A 22,297-nucleotide genomic window follows, 5' to 3' on the forward strand; every position below is an offset into this window, starting at 1 on the left:
CTGTGCCAGAGTTTCCTTTAAAGACACATGCACAAAAAGGCTTGCCATAAATATTATGCAAACTACAACAGGACTCAAATCCACTGAAGTGAACATAAATGTGCTTTGTACAGCTGTGCCACAAAAAAAATAAATCAAAACATATTAATGCTGGGACATGCGGCTCTGTATGAGGAGACCCACGATATTCTTTTGACAACAGGAGAATAGAGAACAGCAGAGAATAAAAATGTTTTCCATGTGGCTGTGCAGATACTGACTGTCCTCTCTAAGGCTTTTCATTGTTCGTAATATACTGACTTCTAATTGGCGTGGAGGAAGTATGCACAGTAGGCATCCCTGCATTGTAGTTGCTTGGCAGAAAAGCTACCATAACAAACTGAAGAGAACCCAGACTTTCAAAAGGAGCCTTGTGGTCAATGTTTGAAGGTAAATTCAGCCGCTCGAGCACCCACGAATGAGAACAATGTAACCCTGGTGTGATCAGCTGATTGACAAATCTTGTTGCTGCTATGAAACATTAAAAGTGTTGAGGATTTTTATTCTATTTCTGATTTTACTAAATTATATCACACAGCAGCTGTCACCTGACAAAGTGCATGTCAGAATAACAATGTCTGACAAACTAAAATAGGACATTAGCTCACTTCTGAACTAACTGCTCCCTTGCACAAATTTGCTCTAATTTATGAGCAGTTCATATAATAGTATGGTTCATTTACCGCTAGCAAGCGTGCAGAGAGCTCCTCTGCCTACGCAGAAGTTTCAATGTGTCCGAAGCAGACTATTTGCAACAATCCATGTCAGATCTGAGCCTCTTTCACATGCTTGATGTGATTCTCATGCGATGTCCAGCTTTATCAGAACATCATAATAAATCATTAAGTGTTCGGACCTCAAAGCTCAGTAAAAATAAACACGGAGAACACCAACAACAGCGACCAGGATCACTGGAAGTTTCCGACTTGTTGGGCCGCCACTACTCAAACCAAACGGCATACAATTCAGGCAGCACTCCAGTTCACACTGGAGCTGGACACATGCAGTATGAAAGTGATCAGATCAGACATAACCAGTGCTAGCCAGATGTTCAGATGGAAAAGAGCAGATTGTGAACAAAGGTGCGTGACTAACAAAACGTTTTCTCATGGCTCAGTCCTTCTCCCTCCTAAGCTCAGATAGTAAAGAATAATAACACTGTTTAAGAAAAGCTTGCATGTGCAGTATGTGATTAGCCTCTTCATCTCATTGAGGGGAAAGAGGAGGCGGATGGTTGTCACCGGTGTGTGCAGCTTTTACCCACAGAAGAGGACGACCGAGAAAAAAAGGGGTCGTGTGTTTTTAAAGGTCATTCGCACTTTGGTGAACGCACAAACAGAGGATTTGGAATCAGAGCCAAACTCGTTTTGATGGAAGGGTTTGTTTCTTGGTTTCTTTGGAGTGCTAAATTCTTATCGTCTAGATGGGGAAACATTATCTGGGCATTGTAATAAGACAGAAATGTGACTCTATCATCTTTAGCCTTTTTAAAAAATCATACATGCACTGCTTCATGAATCTGCGTTAGCTCTGCTGCCCTTAAACTCTCTCTTTCCAAACCTCCTCATCTCTGCTTTGCTTTGTCCTCAGTGTTTATTCGTTCTGTAATCTTCACTGTTTCCTCTCCCACCGCTCTCCTCATACCTCTCTCTTTCCTCCTCCAACCCCTCCCTTCCCTTCTTTCTCTTTCTCCCTCTACAGCTCTCCTGCCTCTCTCGCTCTGATGCTTTCTGCAGCGGCACGTGACGTGGCGGCCGCACATGGCCTGAGCGTGTGAGAGACTGAGAGAGAGAGAGCGAGCGAGAGAGAGAGATTTCAAAACATGCAAAGCAACTCTCCTGACTGAGTGCTCGCTCTCCCCCTCCAGCACTCCTCACTCGCTCTCTCTCCCTCTCTCTGTGCAGAGTCAGTGTCTGGTTTTAACCCTTCTGTCGCCAGGATTAATCACAATCCTGAATGTTAAACCGCCTGATGCCTCAGCCTGGTGTTATCCTGCATTCTCTCTCTCGTTCCTTCTTTTTTAAAGGCACAGGAGCCCATTTCTTTCACTCTTTACCCGGCTCATATTCTATTCAAATTCATAATTTATCATCTAGAATTAGACATTTCATTTGACTGGTGATGATTTCTGAGGGGTTTATCTTGGATTCTGCCAGTCTAGATGCTGGTATTTGGTTTCAGCTTGAAGTTAGACAGCTCTCTAGTTAAAAGCAGATTACAACTCTTATTTATATATATTGTTCTGAAGGCCAGGGATGACCTAATCAGTGCTTAGCTTGTCTCTCTGAGGGAAAGTGAATGCAGAAATATGTGCTGCAGTGGCTGGATTGCAGACTGTTAGCAACATATTCAGATTGGCTATAAGAACTATAGATAAAATGCACTTACATTTATTTCAAAATGCAAAATGCTGTAAAATAATTGTTCTTATTCAAGCTGTTGACCAATCATTGCAAATAAATAAAAAGTCGCATGTAAATCTGCTTAAGCTAGACTGATGTTGTTGCTAAAAAGACAGCGATTTTATATGATATTGTCTTGAGATCTTGACTCTATAAAAGTTTTGATTTTGGAAACACTACTCTACTGAAACCACCCCATCTCAAGCACCACTTCCTTCCCTTTCAGAACTTTTAACATGAGTTACTGCATCGAGTTACAAAAAACTGCAGCACAGCGGTAATTTAGAAATAATGGCTTCATCACATAAGCTGATTTCTCTCATGTAAAATGCGCCACTCAGGTTGAATCTCATCAGCGTGGTTGTTTTAAGTTTGACAAAAAATAATATCCATCCAGTCAATTTCTCCAAGCTTATAAGGAGAGAGTGCAGCTTACTGGTGCCATCCTCCACAACAATCCCAGTTTCTCATGTGGCCCCTTGGGAAAGTTAATTCCCCACCCCTGATCCAGCTTCTACTGCTTATGCCTGACTAACACCTCCAGCTTTTCCAGAGGACACAAGTTTTCCCAGCCTTGTTAATAGACATAATCACTCCAGTGTGTCCTTTGCCTTTCCCGGGGTCTTCTCCTTACTCTGAAGGTATTTTACACCAAATGCATTTCACCTCTTGCTACTTTTGCAAATATAGCCAGTGTTTCTGGTCCATTTCACATCTGCCAAATACTCTGCTCTGACAGCCAATGGGATTGCTGTTTCCTTCCATAGCACGATCAATAGCTGGAATTATGTAACAGAAGCATTCATCAGAGGGACAGCTCAGGTTGAGTAGTTTGGACACACAGTTAGAGAGGCGAGGCTGAGATGGTCTGAGCATGTGCAGAGGAGGGATAGCACATACACTGGAATACATTAGACAAAGGACAGTGGATATGGAACTGCCAGGATGGAGGAAACCGGGAACTCCTCAGAGGAGCATCATGAATGTGGTGAAAGAGGATGTGTGGCAGAGGAGGATGTCTGGGATAGAGTGAGATTGAGGAAGATGATAAACGATGGAAACCCTAAAAGGAACGACTACAGGAAGAAGAAGAAATTTTCAGAACTTACACCAAAGTCTGACAGTTTTCCTTTTTTTCTTCAAGAATCAAACATCACTCTGCACACAAACATGGACAACAAGCTTATCCTCGATTTCTGACTGCCAGTGGATTCAACATAGTCGACAGTCTATGGTAGAATCTCAACTGATTCAACTAAATTATTTGGGAAAATCAAATAGTTTTCAATTGGTACAGATCTGTATGCGCGTCCAGTTACCTTTCAGAGGAAGATAATTTCCTTATTCCCTCAGTCACTACCAACAGCCAAATGTAGGGAACCAAATCAGGTGGGATAGTCACCTTCACACCCAGCTCGCTCTTCATAGCCGACTGCAGCTGCAGTCCAGTGCTCCTCCATGTCTCACCACCTTATTGTGCTGGAGAAGGTGTCAGGCCACCTTGCACTTGACAGAGCAACACTGAGCATGTGAAATGGTGAGGGGCTGTACTAAATGTAATTCTACTTATGTCTATTGATTAGAAAAACAGGACTGAATACTCAGGTTGTTGGCAAGCACCTAAGACCACCCACCCATGGGCCCCAGAGGGTCTGATCCTGAGAGTAGAGGCCAAAACTGGCTTCAGAGCAGTGATTCTCAATTTCCTGGACCAAAAGTACAAAAACACCCTACTTTTTTTAAAATCAGCCATCAACAGCACAAAAGAGCCCCAGTTTTATTTTACAAAAATCACAGTTTGGCATGATAACATCAGCTGAACCTTCCATTTAATTTCCAAAGAAAAATCATATTCCCTCAACTTAGTTCCACTCCATATTTTTCAAAGTCATTCACTCCCACCTACAGTGGAAAAGGAAAAAAAAACACTCCGACTGTCAACAGCGCCACAAATATCCAGCATCGGCTCTACGTTCAACAACATCACATGGTCCTCATCAGAGGACGGTGTTTGTTCAACTGTCGACGCCTTCAGCTGCAGCGCTTTGAGGAATTTTCAGAAGTGCATGTGTTGGCTTAAAGCCGCCGAGCTTTAATGTGAACAGATCCAAACTCCATCTGCTGATGAAGACTCGGCGATGAGGTTAAAAGCTAAAGAAAAGCCTTCAGCTAGGATTCATCATCCATCCATTAACTATACCTGCTTATCTTTTAGAAGAGAGCTTCTCTCTGATCCACCACTCTCTGTATAGTGGTGCCTTATTTCAGTATTAAAAACACCCTGAAATAGGTACCACACTGACTTGTGAGGCCATGCACGTTGTGGCTTTTACCTCCCAAGCCAGACAGTGATTGAGCAGTGCCTCATTTGGGTTAATTTTACGTTATTACGCACAGTAAGAGAAATTTGAAGGCAACTACCCATCTAATAAATAGAGTTCTACATAAGGATGAAGCATAATTAAATGTAGACTCCTCAAACTTCAAGTCTAGTCCACAAATAAATCAAATCAAATCAAAGTTGCCAGTTTAGGTGCTAGCTTATTTGCCTGTTTAAGTTTCTTTAGATGCATTAAAGCCATATTCCCATGTTTGCTTTTATCTGCACTTCCCACTCAAGCTTCACCACTTCTGCTTTCAGTGTTGCTCTCCTCATGCGTCCGTCTGTCTGTCTGTCAGCAGGATTTAAAAACTGAACAGATTCCCATGAAGTCTGGTTGACAGATCAGCCTCAGGCAAAAGAACATCTGATTAGATGTGGGTGGTTATTCTGATTTTCATCTTCACATTTCTTCCCAAGCATCTCGTGTTATCCTTCCTCCACGTGTGTTAAACTGTCTGTTGTGACAAGTTGACATCAGCGAGTCAGATGTTTATTTGTCAAAATTCTCAAAAGCAAAAAAGTTCATTACAAAACACCTTAGCTGAGAAAACATGTGCGCTAGACGCTTTCGCGTTGCAGTTCAACAAGTTCATGCATCTTCAGAGTGAACTGACCTGGAAGTGTTGAAGTAAAGCTGCAGCCTGATTTAAAATACAAGCAAAGGTGAGTCATGATTATTTACTTGAAGCTATGAGGCAAAGGACAGCTCTTTAAACAGAAAAAAAGGCGGAGCAGCACTGCAGCATGATAAGTACCCTGGTGGTCTGTCTTTCACTTCTTATAGTTTTTTTCTAATAATTGCACTGAAATGAGAATTTCCTGCTTTTGTGAAGCATCATCCATGAGTGGAAATCAGAATCACACTGCAGGCATTAAATCAAGGTTGAAGTAGACCTATTCTCTGAGCCGCCACATAAAATATACATCTCCATCCATATCTCAGTTTCTCTGAGTCTGATTCGTTTCATAAACCTAAGCTAGTGAGGTACCCGTGCAGAGGACATTTGCAGACGTCCCGTAAACATGCAGGTAGTTATTAAGGTTTTGAACAGCAGACGGCTACAGGAATGCACTTGCTGATTGGGTGATTTTCTCAGCCAAACATGCCAAACAGGAAAACTGTGGGTTGTTGCATTCATCCAAACAGCATGAGTGAGTGATTGAAGTCATTTATCACAGGAGACAGAAGACAATAAATAAATACAACCAGCGCCCCCACCTTCCTGAGAACCCACCATATTTCATTTTCTATGTAACACTATGATTTCTACATAATGAGGAGAACTCTATTTTCTTTTGCTTTCATTTTAAACACTGAAACAAACCAATTGGACAAAAATACTGTTTCCACCACAAACATAATAAAGCCTTAAAGGACACGATCAAAGGCTTTCCTCCTTCAGCAGCTGAACTGTGAGGCGTCCCCAGAGGACCATGTGCACAGCAAACTATGGTGATTTCTTGCAACTACACAAAATCAAGTGGAAGTCAGTTAAACCTAACAATCACAGTTTTATTCAGAAGAATTTGTTCTTTTCTTTCGTTCTTTTTTTGGGGAAGGAAGATGGCGATAGACATCAAAATGCTGTTTGGTCTTGCTCCGAGGCTCAGCTGAGGCTCAGCGGACGGTTTTCAGGCTAAGATCTCGAATCAAAAAATGAGCCTGTGAGATTTGAGGCTGATTTTAGGGAGGAGATGAAATAAACAACATTGCATTCTGGAGCTTAATTGTGTCCACGTCCCACAGTTTCCTGATCACAGGTGCAGTTTTATGTGTGCCACAAAGAACCCCAGTATGAATATTTCGGATTTACAGCATTTTAAAGAGGAAACAGGTGAAAAATGTCACCAGAGCTGCTTGTAAAACCCCAGCTGTATCCATATTTTTGTGTTTTCCCCTCCCTCTGAACTGTTCTCCTTTTTGCCCAGAATGAATTAAAATCAAAGTAAAACATGTGCATGTGGATGAGATTATTATTTCCAGTCTATTTTCCATCTATTTCTCTTGCTGATTCTCTCTCCCCCTCTCTTTGCAGCTCTGTAGTAATACTTCAGCTCCACAACAACCTCAGGGATTTCTGGATGGATGCATCATCCTCAACCCAGTCACGTGTTTATAATTCAGAATAAAAAGCACGAGCGCACACACACACACACACACACACACACACACACACACACACACACACACACACACACACACACACACACACACACACACACACAAATAGATGAAAGCATGTTCACATTAAAGCCCACATAGTTGCATGCAAATGCCAAAACAGACGGCATTCTCATATGCATGTGTGAAGCTCAGCATACTGTACATACACACACCAAAAGGTGGAAAGACTAAAGGCATGCATGTACACACACACACACACACACACACACACACACACACACACACACACACACACACTAATGGTGTGTATTCATAGACTCGCACAGAAGCACTCAGGGCAGATATGAAGATTTGCAGCAGTGGTTTTCTCTCCTCTGTAGCTGCAGCTCTATCCTGGCTGAACCTTGTGAATCTCTTTCTCTGTATCTCATTTTCCAATTGTTCTCTCTCACAGTATCTGCAGCTTGTTTGCACAGAGAAACATCTCCTGTCTTATTGTTTATGACTCAGAATGAAAGAACAAACACAATGTCCCAGGCAGATTTCTGAGAATCTGATCCTGCTGGGCACCTCATCGCTCTGTTTTCCCCTCTTTCCTGTATCCAAACCCTCTTTCTGCATACTCAGAGCATTCGATTCTAGTATAAATAAAACACGGGGGGAAGCTACGCAACCTTCCCTCAAAATGATCTGATCATGGCGGCATTTTCTAAACAAAAGGGAACGTGAGGAGCAGTACCCGATATGAGCAAATTCAAACCTCGCAACGCCCACAGGTGGGTCCAATGTTTTCAGATTCACTGTTCAGACCTGCAGAATATTATTTTTAAATTCTCTGGGAGCTGACATTATGTGTCAGGCTGAATTCTGAGTGCATGGTAATAAAAGTGATGCAAAGCTTCAATGAGCAGCTGCAACAAGCTGATAGAAAATATATGAGATACTGTCATAAAGTGTGTGGGAGAACAATTTCATTTCCTCCCAAATATATATACTGTGTTTTCCATCCTTTTTGTTCACTCCAGTTAACTCTCTGCACTTTGTATCGAATACAAAAGCAATCAGCGAGTGTATTCACAGAAGAACATGAAGAGGGTTAAACAGGCATGTTTGGACAGCTTCAAATCTCATTATGTGTTAAGGTAATTTCATTTTTATCCTATGTAGTTGTGCATGTGCATCAGTAGTTAGCTAGGTTTTTTAAGGCTGGGCTATTTAAAAAATAGCCACTGTGCTTGGCTATAAGTTTGTAAAGCCCCATCCATTTAGAATTTGAGCTCCAACCACCTTGGTTTTTGAGTGTATTTGGACAAGAGAGTGGAGTGAAAAGATAACAGCTAATGCTAACAGTGTGCTGGGCAGATCGTTCAGGAGAGTAAGACAAGGATTATAAAGCTAGAGGTCACGATTTTGAAATTCCATCATGGTGGCTTAGCTTTTCATGAGCTCCACAAGGTTAATTTTCTGCTGCTGTAACTAATAAAAGCAGTGTTGCATCTGTGTGGGTAAAATGTAGCAACTTCCTGTAAAATGAATGAAATTGTCCAGATAAATATGAATGTTAAATAAAGTCTCTGTGTTATCCACCAGTCAAGAACACAGCATCTTTGTCCTGTGTTTGTGTGTGCTGCTCCCACACCAGACACAACTAGCAAGTAAGTGGACTCAACATTGTCACATAGTGACGCATTTTCTTTCACTTGAAATTTGCTTGTAGTTTTCTCTGGATTAAAAGAAACCAAGCCATGAAAAAGCTACAAAATTACAAACTAATCAACTGCTTTGGTCCAAAGCAAACAAACTGTTGGTGTGAAAATACCCTTAAGCACCCCAAAAGCTGTATAATCTGTCTGATTATTGCATTTGAAATTCACCAAAAGGCACGAACACCACAAATGTGGTCGAGAGAACCATTTCAATGATCCAAGAACGTCTTATTTAAACCCTTAACAAAGTTCAAATTTGTGACTGAGAAAAAAAATACCTGTACAAGAATGAAGGAGGAAATCTTACATACACAGCTACATTTTAAAGCAGGCTGTAAACAGGTTTGTTTCTGCTGACATTTTAAAATGGGAGTCTATGGGGACTGACTCGCTTTTACAGTCAGCCTCAAGTGGACAAAAGAGGAACTGCAGTTATTTGCACATCTGAATCTTTAGCTCTGAAAAGTTGTGATTTTAAACATAAACACTGGTTCAGAGGATTATGTGTAATGTGAAGGAGATGAACCTGCAAATAATAACCATGCGTTTCAGCTACAAAACATTTTAGCATCTTTGAGCTCATTGTTTTGGTATAATTATTACATCATCGTTACTGTGGTTACAGCTAATATTAGAGCTGTTTTCATCCACTGTAGGCAGAGACAAAAACAAAAATTTAGCTGCAAGCTGTGAACAACTGGCTTTTGAAAACAGTGGAGTTAAGCAGATAAAGAGGCAGATATTTCCCCCAGGAGCTGTAGACCACAGAGGAGCCACAGAGTAGTGGACTTACATTAATATGGTGTACAGAAATGCATCTTCAAATGAAAGCTAATGCTGCTCTGTATCACCTGGATGTACAAATAAACAACTGTTTGGTGATATGTCATATTCATACCCATCTACAAAGCTTATAGATTATGGAGCAAGAGCAAAGAAAGAGACTATGCTGGCATATGGTATAAACGCATTGAGTTAAAGCCTTAAGTCTTCTTGATACAGCAGACACATGAGAGATTGTTATATGACTGTGCTTGGCCTTTGCAGAAGAGCATTTATGCATATTTTTAGGTACAGATATGGCAAACCGTCCAATCCACAGGGTGCTGTATGCAAAGACGAAGACAAACACTTTTTGCCTTCATTTATGATCTCACAGATTAGACCCAGCTTCGCTCTTTGTCTAACCGGTGACATTTTGACGACAAGACGAAGCTTCACAAATGAGTAAAAAAATGCTAAAATAATTGTAGCATAGATAACACAAACAAAATTAGGCTCTCTTGTTCCGTCTCCACACATCTTAACATGCTCATACAATCATTATCGTATAATGGCTGAACGTTTACAAAGAATGTGGCAGTCTGTTGTCAATAAATCACCACAAAATTAGCTGTGATGAATCACTGGATGGCTTGCGGGACAAAAAAACATGACGGTCAGCGTTAGAAAGAATGGCTTTGTGGTTTCAAATAGTCAAAACTGGAAGTTGTCAGGCTTGTGAAATCTCAAAAAGGAAAGCGAAAAAAAGAAAAAGACAGATGGACAGAAAGGTTGTTCTGATGTTCTGGCAGTTCTGGTTCACATCAAATGCAGCAGAGAGAGGAAACAATAAATTATGAATATATAACGGATGATAACAGCCTGGTGGAGAGAACCGAGGAGGGCCAGAGAACAGGGTGTCAGCCATTCATCGCGCTGAGATATAATTAGAGAGAATCCTGATCTGGTTATTGTTAGAGGCACCGAACGCTTGAGTTGTGCGAGTTAATATAATGCATTGTGGGCCTCGATGCTCATTAGTGCCAGATCACATCGAGGCCTCTTGCACATACAGCTTCATATATGTCTGAAGGCATTAGTTGCAGCACAAATGCTGCCTTCTCACATGAAGATGTTTTAAACTCACTGCAGAAAAAGAAAAGCTTGCTCATTTTTAAGATTGTTATGAATCTTTTTAATGATTAACAATCTTAAAAATATATATTTTTAAATATTTCCCCTTATAACCTCATTCTTACGGAGCCCCGCAGGGGACATGGGAGAAAAAAAATTAAGACGGACTTTTGCGAGATCTCGCAAAGGTTTTGCGAGATCTCGCAAAACAAACTCGGGATCTCGCAAAAGTTTTGGCTGCATTCTTCGGACGCCGGCTCGAAGCCGACCGGGAGGTCGAGGCACGATGTGCCAGGAAAGCGGTGTTCCTCCCGGCTGTAGTAGGTCTCGACCTACCGTTAGCTTCGAGCTAACAGGAGGTCGAAGGCCGAAGAATGCGGCTAAAACTTTTGCGAGATCTCGCAAAAGTTTTGCGAGATCCCGTGTTCGTTTTGCGAGATCCTGAGTTTGTTTTGCGAGATCTCGCAAAAGTCCGTCTTAATTTTTTTTTTCTCCCATGTCCCCTGCGGGGCTCCATACATTCTGGTTAGTAGTATTTTGACTGGTAGTTTAAGTAAATAACCTCTGGACAACATATTAATTTGTGAAAATTGGTAAAAAAAATAAATAAATAAAATATGACTTTCTTAGTCATGAAAATCATCCATCCAGAGGTAATGAAAGTCTCCCTTTTTCTGACCAGGAGGGCAAAATTCAGCTAACCATTATACATGGTAAACAATATCTGACAAGCTAAATAGACTAAAAAATAAAATAAAATAAAATAAAAGAGCTAAATGGATTAACAAGCAGCTTGCCAAAAATTGCAATACCTCTAGTGGCCACTTGAGGCAGGCTCCAAAGCAAGCCAGTCCTCATGGACACCCACGATAAAAAGTCCTGCTTTACAACAGAAGTAAAAATGTTTGCAGCCAGGTGGAAAATGCTTTTAGTGTCTGTGGATGGTGTTTGGCCTTCATAACAACTGTACAAGGGTTGAAATTTTGAAATTTCAACCTTTAAGTTTTTTCCAGACTTAACATTAGGAACAGGGTTGACCCTTAACTGCAGCTCTGAACAGTTTGTCATGCCTTTTGAAGCATTTTAATGCAATTATCTTCAAAATTACATGACTTGATATCTGGTTAATTTTTCACAACAGCTGATTCAAGAAGTCTGCTCTCTAGCTGTGGCTCATTAGATAATAGTATGTTATTAGTATGTTATTTAATTAGTAACATAATTAGTAACTTAATTATATCTAATTAGTAGCTTTAAATTTCGGTGATTTTACTCCCATTGACACCTTTGTTGTGATTTGGCGCTATATAAATAAAATTGAATTGAATTGAATTGAGCTGTGGGTAGTGACCGAAAGAACGAGATCGCGGATACAAGCGGCGGAAATGAGCTTCCTCCGAAGGGTGGCTGGCCTCTCCCTTAGAGATAGGGTGAGAAGTTCGGCCATCCGGGAGGGGCTTAGAGTAGAGCAGCTGCTGCTCCACATCGAAAGGAGCCAGCTGAGGTGGTTCGGGCATCTGGCAAGGATGCCCCCTGGGCGCCTCCTGGGCGAGGTGTTCCAGGCATGTCCCACCGGGAGGAGGCCCCGGGGCAGACCCAGGACACGCTGGAGAGATTATATCTCTCGGCTGGCCTGGGAACGCCTTGGTATTCCCCCGGACAAGCTGGAGGAGGTGGCTGGGGAGAGGGAGGCCTGGACCTCTTTGCTTAGGCTGCTACCCCCGCGACCCGACCTCGGATAAGCGGATGAAGATGGATGGATGGATGGATGAATTGAATTGAACATCGAGCACCTAGCCATGCAATCTGCCTTTATAAACATTTGTGAAAGAAAGAGCCGAGCTCACTGGATTTGAACTGGTACTGTAAGACTCCACTGTTACAACAAGTCAGTTTGTGAACATTTCTTTCCTTCTAGATTATAAATGATCAACTCGTACTGCTATTATTGCAAAGTGGAAGCATTTAGAAGCACAACAACTCAGCCATGAAGTGGCAGACCTCAAAGTTACAGAGCTACTGAGTGCTGAGATAGCTGAGATAGTGCTGAACTAGCAGGCAGCATTATATTAATTTCCCATAATGCCCATTTTAATGGGTCAAAAATGTATAAAACTGCTCAGCAGCAACATCACATTCAATAAAACTGTGTTATAGATGAGCCTGTAAATAACTTTGTAGCTCATTTTTCAATAATGTCACAGAAACTACTTTCCAAGGACCAACTGAGAACCTTCAAATGTCTATTTTATGCCTGACCACAACAAACAAAACCACAAAATATTCAGTTTACCATCACACTATAAAAAATAAATGACATACAATTCTCACACAAGAATTAACTAAATGTAAGGACTGTTTTAAAATTCCCAATCACTCACCATGTAGACACTCAGGTCCTCCCATCATGCTTTGCTGCTGTTGAGGTGGTGGCGGCTGTGGTTGTGGTTGGACGGTCTCCAGTCCAAGCAGTGAAGAAGAAGAGGATGAGGAGGACATGGAGGAGGAAGAGGAGGAGCAGGGCGGAGGAGAGGTGGGAGGACACTGAGAACTCTGGTTAGGCACCGCAGACTGGGAGCTCTGGGAGGAGAACACAAACAAAAGCAGAAATTGTAATCAGAAGAAATTTGGCTTAAAGCGGGAGGAGGTAAAACAGCTTGTGTCAAATAGAAGATGAACAGAGGTGCTACACAAATACACAGGATAAGATGAATGTGAAATGAAAGTATGTGATATGAAAGTACTATTTTCAATGATGAATCATGCAGTGCTGCTCCAGCAGTGTCCAGGAATGGTTCTTTTGAAATCTCATTAGTGCTTTAAGGATTTCTTCAAATTAAAATAGTTCATTAGCTTATAACAGAGCAATGGCAGTATAAGGTTAGCTTAAAGTCCAAAGATTAATCTCACAGTGTAGTGCATGGCCCTATGATCGTGACTTATTCACAATTCAGAAGAAACAATGGGACTGATAGACATTAGCCAGCAAACTAAGCAGCTAGCAAGCTGTGCAGAGAAAGGTTAAAGGTGCGCTTACATCATGCCAGCATGATTTCAACTTTAAAATCATGCTTCATATTTGAAATATTCATTAATTATCTGAATTACAAAGTGCGTCCAAACGCTCACAGCAGGATCTTTTCCTACTTTTACATTGCATTTCAATATTTTTTACATTCCTTGCTAGTCTGTTGGACTGTTTCTATGTTATTCCAGTAGAGTTCTAATATATTACAAGGTTTAAGAAAAATGCTCTACAGATGCCACAGAAAGCAGAGATGATGTCGCTCTTTACATGATGTATTTTATTTCGCTCATTCCTCCTTTGGATGCAGCCGCAGGCTGTGAGCAGCTGCAGCTGCTAGTGAATCCGTGGCTATAATATGGTTACTGCTCAGACTATTGCAAATTCAAATAAGAAGAGGTGGATGGCAATGCATGCAGAGCCTGCACTGCAAGTGAACACTGCGAGTAGCTAAAAAATAAATAAACGGGAAAGTGTACGTAGTTTTAAAAAAACATAACCGTTGAAATCTCCAAAAAACATCTGAATTGCAGTTAATTGACTTCCAGTGATCGTAGTGAAGGTCGTTTCAGTTTATCAACACAAGTCTCTGCAGTTCCCACCAGAATGAGTTGCAGAACGCCAAAGATGTTTTTCAGGTAAAAAAATATATATGATAAGAGTAGTGAGAGACTGAACTGCTCCATTTGCCACCTTGGCTGCTGACAACAAATTAACACTGAAGGGTTACAGCGAGCTAAGAATGTTTATCTTGAAACTGAAGCCGCATTGTAACAAGAGCATTTCCACCTTATTAAAAAATCCTGGAAACACTCCTGCACTGCAAGCATTGAAGAATCAGCTGGCTCCTTTTGTGACAATGAAGACTAAACGATGACTGGCCAGATAACTGGTAAACTAGCACAGTTTAGCATTAGCTCACTCATCTGAGGTTTTCTCTTGAGGAAATGATGATGTTCCTGCAACTGTTTCATTAACGTCTGTGCTGAATAAACATTAAATTGTCTTCTTCCACTATAACGTCTTTTGGTTTGGCAAAATTGAGGTATGATTCATAAACCTGTGGTTTTTGATCTCCATCTATTTTACCTGTGAGGGGATCTGGGCAGTAGCAGAGCTGGGCCCATTGCTGTGCATCCCCATCCCATTCTCAGTCAGGAACTCCTCCAAGTCCATGTACTGCAGCTGGAACAGGCCTCCATCACACGGCAGGGTCCTCTCCCACAGCAGCGGGCCCAGGAAGGCTGACTGTGAGTTGGGTCGCAGTGCGCCAGAGCCCGGGGTTCCTCCCACCCCATTTGCTCCACCGGCACTGACACCCAGAGAGTCTTCATCGGAGTCCAGAGGCTTGTCTTTGTCTGAAGAGAGAAGAGAGTGAGATATCTTCCATTAAGCTGCTAACATTAGTTCTGTTGTTTCGTCTGCTCTGACTAAAGTATGCAATGAAACTCATTCATCCTTCTTTTTCAAGTATTTGCAACGATAACTCATATTCGTTCAGCATCAGACAACAAACATTTTCAGTGTTTTCTTTCAAAAATGGCTCAAACTACAAAACCCTAAAGTTCTCATCCACATATTTATGTAGTTTAATTGCAGTCCTTTGGTGGAATCTGTATCACAAAGAACTCTATATATTAGACACCTAAAAACTTATCTGTGCATGTGCTATTTTGCAGATGCACAGATAGGTTTGTGCATCTGCACAAACTTATCATGTTCTTCCCATGATGACTCAGCAATGGCAATAGAGCTCAGGACCCCTAAGCATCGTTTTTACTAGTGCAGCTGTGAAGGTTCATAACCTAAAACACTGCTTTCAGTTCCTTAATGTAAGCAAACAAGAATCTGGGAAACTACTGGTTTTTCCTTTGGGGGACTCTGACAGATTTTCTGGATTTCCACTGTCGCTAGCAGATGTTCAGGCCACATCTTCTATTTCTATCTGCCAGACATTGTTTGTGAATGCAGATGAATCTTTAGAAAAACACTGAATCGTCATCATGCATTGGTTATTCAATGCAATTCAGTAATTACCAGCCCTCTTTTGTTCGCCACATAGACCTTTTAAATGCATACAACCAAAGCCTGCTCAAATGTGTCTGGTCAATCGGACTACAAAAAGTCTCCGAACAAAACCCAGGAAACTTCCCAGAACACAAAACACAATCGAGGTTAACCTCCTGCCAGCCACTGTATCACTGACAAACCACTGAGGGGTAGGGTTAGGCTGTACTTCAGCTACGTGTTTTTAAAGACTAATTTCAGAAACTAGACAACATTATCTTCCATGCATTTAACGTCTTTTATATGATTTCCATCTGAGAGGTAAAAGAGGTGAAAACAAATCCATACAGATGGACCACTGGGAGCCTGAACTTAACCCTAACCAAGTCACTGGTGATCGAATGGATGTTAAGAGGTTAATCAAACACAAGTGACAGCAAAAGTAAGCAGAAAACCAACCAAAACTGCAAAATGCAAAAATCCCTAACACCACCCACAGTTTCCTGGTTTAAAGACCCGTCTCTCTCTCTACCATAAGTGGTATCATCCAGTTCAGAGCAACAATGTCACGTGCTCCAGCTGGCAGCTTCTGAGGAAACATCAGAATGGTTTCTTTAAGATAAGAATCGCTTATCCTGAGCTGAACACTGCATCCTAAACAGTTTAACATGGATACAGGTAGTATTAAGGGGTGTCCACACAGGAAGAGACTAGCATGGATGTATCACTGAATGTCAATGTCTGGGAGCGAAAGATAAAGTTGATATGACTGGCTGAAAAACACATGATAGCGTCACCTACACCCCTGGTGACCTGCCGTCAGCTACAAAGCAATGGCTTCATGCTTATTTCAAAAGAATCCTTTGAGAATTTGAAGTAACATCTGATCGATATACAGCCTGAGGTTGGTTTCTTGTGCAATTCAGCTCACTGCGGCTCAAAGAGGATCAGACTGACATGACTTTTGCTTCACAAAGCATGAAAATAATTTTAAAAAGAGAAGCCACACAAGCCAACAAAGATCCAACAAAGGCTTGTGCCACTGCCTGGCACACATGTCTTTATCACCCTATAAAGCACTTAGCCACAATCATTAAAAGGCACCTATAAATAAATTGAGCGACCTTGCACTCTGACCTCATCGTGAAAGTCCGATGGAAAGATTAACCATCAATAAACCATCACCAGAAAAAAAGGGATTGTTAAAAGAACAGGAAATAAAGGGAAGCACTTCATGGAAATATAGACAATGATAGCTTTGTACTCTGCCCCTTTGGTTATATTGTTCAAAAGGATTACATTGCCAAAAGCCCATATTGAGGAAGTGGCACGCTGAAGAATAAAGCCCCATAAAACAGCACTAAAAGAGCATATTTAACAGGGCTGGAATGACACAGAGACAGACTGTGAGTTGTGAAGAAAAGTGAGAGGCTGGAGAGAGTATCAGTGAGGCTGGAAACTTATATTTAAACGGATTAAAGTATATAAAGACGTGAGAGATCACAGCAGTGGATGGACAGATAGGTACTCAGAAGGTGGGAGGAGTAGAAAATAATCTGTCTCTGGCAGTATCTTAATCATCTGGCTGCCAGTGTAGTAAGTTTAGCTACAACCAGAGCACAAAACTCACAATCTTTGCTTTCTGGAGACTGTTTGGTTCTGTAGTTTAAGATGCTTCAAAGCTAATGTTCGTGATTTTAAAATAAAAAGAGCAAAAAAAGAGAGATGCAAAATAAACTTAAGAAGAAGATAAGATAAGATAAGATAAGATAAGATAAGATAAGATAGAACTTTATTAATCCCTCGGGTGGGTTCCTCTGGGAAATTCGACTTCCAAAAAAAGCACAGCAACGACCGAAGTTACAGTTACAGAACTGTTATATATATATATACACACACACACACACACACACACACACACACACACACACACACACACACACACACATATAAATACAGAGACAAATATAAATAAAATATACAAAGGGGATAAATAGAATAAATAGGAATAAAAAATAAAAATACAAGTGAATTGCACATTTCAAGTATTGAGTCTATTGCACTGTTGACTATTTACAAAAAGTATTGCACAAGGTATTGTACAGTGAGGTGCAGAGGCACTGCAGCTTAGTTGTTCCCCCCTCCTTTGTCCTCCTGTTTCCCCTCCCTCTCCCCTCCAGAGAGGAGTTAAACAGTCTGATGGCGTGTGGGACAAAGGAGTTTTTAAGTCTGTTAGTTCTTGTCTTGGGGAGAAGCAACCTGTCACTGAACAGACTCTTCTGATTGTTTATGGCCGTGTGCAGAGGATGCCCAGCATTGTCCATAATGTCCATCAGTTTCTTTAATGTCCTTTTCTCTGCCACTGTCACCAGAGTGTCCAGCTTCATGCCGACCACAGAGCTAGCCTTCCTGATCAGTTTCTCCAGCCTATTTGTCCAAGAAGACAAATAAGTGAAGTATCCCAGAAACAACATTCAGGTGGAACATTTGCAGCCTGATTTATGGCTATTCCTTACGTTTGGTGGTGCAATCACCATAGCAACAACAACCAATCACTAACAAGGCAAGCTAAGCGAGTTTTCATCGGCCTGCCTGTTGTGAAATTTGTTCGTAGATAGCGGGCTGATTATTCACCACAATGATCGATTTCTCCAACGTGTTGATGCCAAACTGCAAAAGCAGCCACCTCACGCTCTCTGTATATTTACTTGACCTGATTTGACTAGTCTGTGTGTGTTAGCCCTGTGATAGTCTGGTGACTTGTCCACTGTGTACCCTGCCTCACGCCCTGTGACAGCTGGGATAGGCTGCATGCCAGCACAACTCTGAAGTGGATAAGCAGTTAAGAAAATGAGATGAATGGATGGATGATGTGACTGGTAGCAGTGGTGTCGGTAATTGCAAAGTTGAACTTTTCTCAACTTTTCAGGGCGACCAACGTGAAGGAAAGAACTCACAATTCTATTTGGCGGTACATATTGTCATTCAAAATAAATGAGAATCCGGCCTAAATGCCTCCAGGTCACTTAAATTTTTCCAGGAAAAGCAGCTCCTTTACAGTTAGTTGATTTTGCAACTGATCTAAAGCCGACGGAGAAGCAAATTGGAATGTCCTTTTTCCAAATCTAATCCAAGCTTTAGGGACAGACAAAAGAAAAAAAGTCTTGGGATCAAATTCAATGACTTCTTATACTTTTTTGACAGATATAGGTCAGTAAGTGAGATTGGAGCAGGCCGAGAGCTTCCTAATAAGAAATAAAAGGGCAAAGCAACCATCCAACCTGAGCATACAATATGCAACAATGCATAAGCTTTAAGGTTTGCAGTGACTATCAGGCATTGTGACAGACAGTATCTAGCACATGAAAGCATTGCAAAAACACATAAAGGTGGTAGCAGCAGATCTTTTTCTTGCATTAAAATAAACATGGTATACTCTCAAGTATATACTCAGTTCAGCTGAGTCAAACTAGCCACAGTGTCGAGCAGACACTTCTAAGATATCACAGGAGCTTAAGTGAAGTAATTCAAGTGCAAAGGAAAATGAAAAGATAATCTAAAAGCAACAGAGGGCAAAGTCATTAAAAGACATGGGGAAATCCCTTTTCTGTAAAGCAGCGTGAGGAGGACCAGAGGGCGAATGGATGGGAGGAATAAGTGGAAGTGACACAGCTTAATCAAAGTGACACTTTGAACTCAAGTGGACAAGTCATTAAAATCTGACAGACTGCGAACTGACCCGCAGCACAGCAGAGAGGAGAGGAAACGTGGCAGTGGAGGCTTGGAAGAAGAGATGATCCATGCAAATAGGAGTGAAATGTGCAAAAAGAAGAGAGAGAGAGAGAGAGATTTACAAGGGGAGGAAGAGGAGAGGGATGCAAATAAATGGCTTTGGAAAAAAAAATAAGTCTGGGTGATGAGAGTAAAAGATGAAGACAGAGAGGAAGGGAGACAAAAACCTGAGAAAATATAAATCAGCGGAGGGACCGCTGTGTGAAGCGAGTGGAAGACGAGAAGAGAGCAAGACAGGAAAGTGTGAGAGGGAAAACTCAAAGACATGCAATACAGAGAGCGAGAGAGAGAGAGGGAGGGAGATGTGCTAGATAGAGTGGGTGTTTGTGAAGGCGTCAAACAAAGCTAGCCGGGGGGGCAAGGCAAAGGGCTGCATTGTGGAAGGGGAACAGCAGCTAAATCAGGGGCAAAAACATCTTCTTTATGCCCCTGAATGCCTCTCCTCTCATTAGGAGGATACTGTACTGAGCTGCTTTCTGACTCCATGGAGAGACTGTCAACTGTGTTCACCATCATCTCCTCCTCCTCTTCCTGCTCCACAGAAAGGAGCTGTAGTGGCACCAAAAAGCCACCAGGGGCCAACAACATGCAGGGAGCCACTGGACAGTGCCATTCCTTTGCCCCCCCCCCCGACCCCTCTCTGTGAATGTGTGTGTTCAGTTGTATCCACACTCATGAGGCACTGACTCTTGACAACCTTCTGTTCTTGTGAGGACATGTTTTTTATCTCTTCGTGTTAAATAAATGTGTTTTAATTGAGGTTTAACTTAATTTACTGGTACTCAGCGGAAGAGAATCAATGCAAATCGCTGCCTCGCAAGTGTGCGTATGCGTGTGACAGCAGCTGACTGGGAGTTATAATATCCCCACAGCAAGAGAGAGGAAGGAGAAGCAGGCTGGTTAATATTTGTTGTGGCAGCTGGAGGATGGGAAATAACTCAATCCCACTCAGTAACCTTTATTTAAACAAACCAAACGACTGCTGCTTCTGCTGCTTTGGCTGGATTTTTGATGGCATCCACTCCAGATTGTGTTTCTTTTTTTACACCCTCTTCTTCCCTCCTCCTCTTCCTCCTCCTCCTCCTCATCTAGATCATTTCACTTCACCACCACCAAATGCAAAAGGGAAGCGTTTAATATAAAAATGCAGCAGGCCAGAAGGAGGAAAGCTTGCAAAGAAAACAATGTCCATGTGAGTGCATGTTGGATAAGCAGGGCCTCCTCTGTGTTTTACAATCACACCTACCCACTCAGTCACATGCACACACACACGTTCACACACTCATGAATAATCCCTGTGACATTTCTGCAAAGAATATAAGCTACTGTTTATTGTTTGTTTTTCAAATCAGAGCTGCAGCCCTTTATTTCTTTCAATATCTCTTAATTATCTTCTTCTTCTTTTTTAATCCTCATGACAGCAGCTGGTAATGTGTCCAAAACCCTAATATAATCAGCTTAAAATCAAGCAGCCATTTTTCCACATATGAAAATGTTGGGAACAAAGGCCAAATCTGGCTTTTTCAGTTGAGTAAAGGGATTGAAAACGTGGCCCAATAAGTCCTTAATCACAAATTTACAGATAAATTTTGCAAATGTGTGCGAAAAGCTTTGTAAATAAAGTTTATCTTTACTCTCCTTTAGTACACTTAATGTGGACATTTCCTATATGCATCACACATACATAATACAGGCCTATACTGCGCTTGCAATACAATGAAATTGGCCTCTGTACAGCTGAGGTATTTCCCTAGTGGCCCTTTAAGGAGTTTGTTCCTATTGGATCCCTTACTCACACGGGTACACGTGCCCACACTCACCTTTCATCTCGCAACAGTCCTTGGGGCCTCTCTGGTCTGCCTTGATTGGCACCTGAAGCAGAGACTTCAGGTTGGTCATAGAGGTCAGGTGTCCACCTTGGGGGCCGCTTCCAGCCGGGTTGCTGGCCCCAAACTGAGGGCTTGTGGCCCCGGCAGGGAGATCCGGTGGTAGGAGCTGGGTGAGAGGCCTTGACATAACTTCTCGGGGGGAATAAGAGGAGGAGGAGGAGGACAGGAGGAGGTGAGGGTAGGAGGAAGTGGAGTGGGGCAACCTGCAAGAGACCGTAAGATCAAAATAATCCACTTAGTGATGCTAATTGACGGGCGCGCCTTCAAAAGGTGCGCGGACAGGTGACGCGTGTGCGCTCAGGGTGTCCACCTGATTGTCGCCAGTCCCATGCAAGAAAATGTGCGAAAGAAAAAAAACGAAACAAAAAAGAAAAAAGAGGGAGGATTTATATCCAAAATGGCACCATGTTGACCGAGTCTAATTCATCCTCCAGGAGTAGCTGTCAGTCGGTTAGTTGGTCGGTCGATCGCTCGGTGAGTCCAGAGGGAGCTATAAACAATATTAAGAGAGCAGAAATAAAGGCAGTAGAAACAGCGGAGTACAGTCGAGTCGCGGCGGTGGGAAGTCTCCAAGACAGAAAAGAGCGAAGAACAAAAAGAGGGGCGAAAAAATGACAAGATGACGGAAATAAAGAGATCCCCCGGAAAAAATAATAATATCCAGTAGTATGAGAGACGGATAGATGGGGCTGATGGCTCTTATTTTCCTCTCTCTCCCTCTCTCTCCCTCTCTGCCAGTCAGCTGGAACCAACACGGGCCGCTCGTGTGACGTCACCGCTCACGGGGGAAAGGCGCTTGGGGGCGTGGATCGTTTGCATACAGCGGCAACGCCCACACAGCCCAATTGACCACGCCTCTCCCTCCCGTGTACTCAGAGTCTCGGCGCTGCATTTATGACTAGTTTAAAATTTGGTAAATGTGAACTTCAAATTATTTTGCTCTTTCTCCTTTGTTTTTTTTTCAGGGAAACTGAACAAAACGTTTAATCTCATGACAAAAAATAAGTCCTGTACCCGATGTTGACATTCCCAT

General features: G+C 42.0%; 1 protein-coding gene across 1 annotated transcript in view; it reads right to left on the reverse strand.

Moving 5' to 3' along the window:
- Positions 1 to 22,040, reverse strand: part of dbpa (D site albumin promoter binding protein a) — a 41,467-nt gene extending 19,427 nt beyond the window's left edge. Inside the window, exons 1-3 of the mRNA XM_086279697.1 lie at positions 21,196 to 22,040; positions 14,666 to 14,934; positions 12,933 to 13,131 (exon numbers count right to left, since the gene is read on the reverse strand). Coding sequence (XP_086135823.1) covers positions 12,933 to 13,131; positions 14,666 to 14,934; positions 21,196 to 21,391 — 664 coding nt within the window. The 5' untranslated portion in view covers positions 21,392 to 22,040. The remainder of the gene's footprint in view (positions 1 to 12,932; positions 13,132 to 14,665; positions 14,935 to 21,195) is intronic.
- Between the last annotated feature and the right edge of the window lie 257 nt (positions 22,041 to 22,297).

Source organism: Aulonocara sp. 'chitande type north' Nkhata Bay, linkage group LG22, assembly GCF_057382095.1.
Source record: "Aulonocara sp. 'chitande type north' Nkhata Bay isolate Kocher_YH1m ecotype deep benthic linkage group LG22, A_spYH_male_GT1.1, whole genome shotgun sequence".
NCBI classification, from domain to species: Eukaryota; Metazoa; Chordata; class Actinopteri; order Cichliformes; family Cichlidae; genus Aulonocara; species Aulonocara sp. 'chitande type north' Nkhata Bay.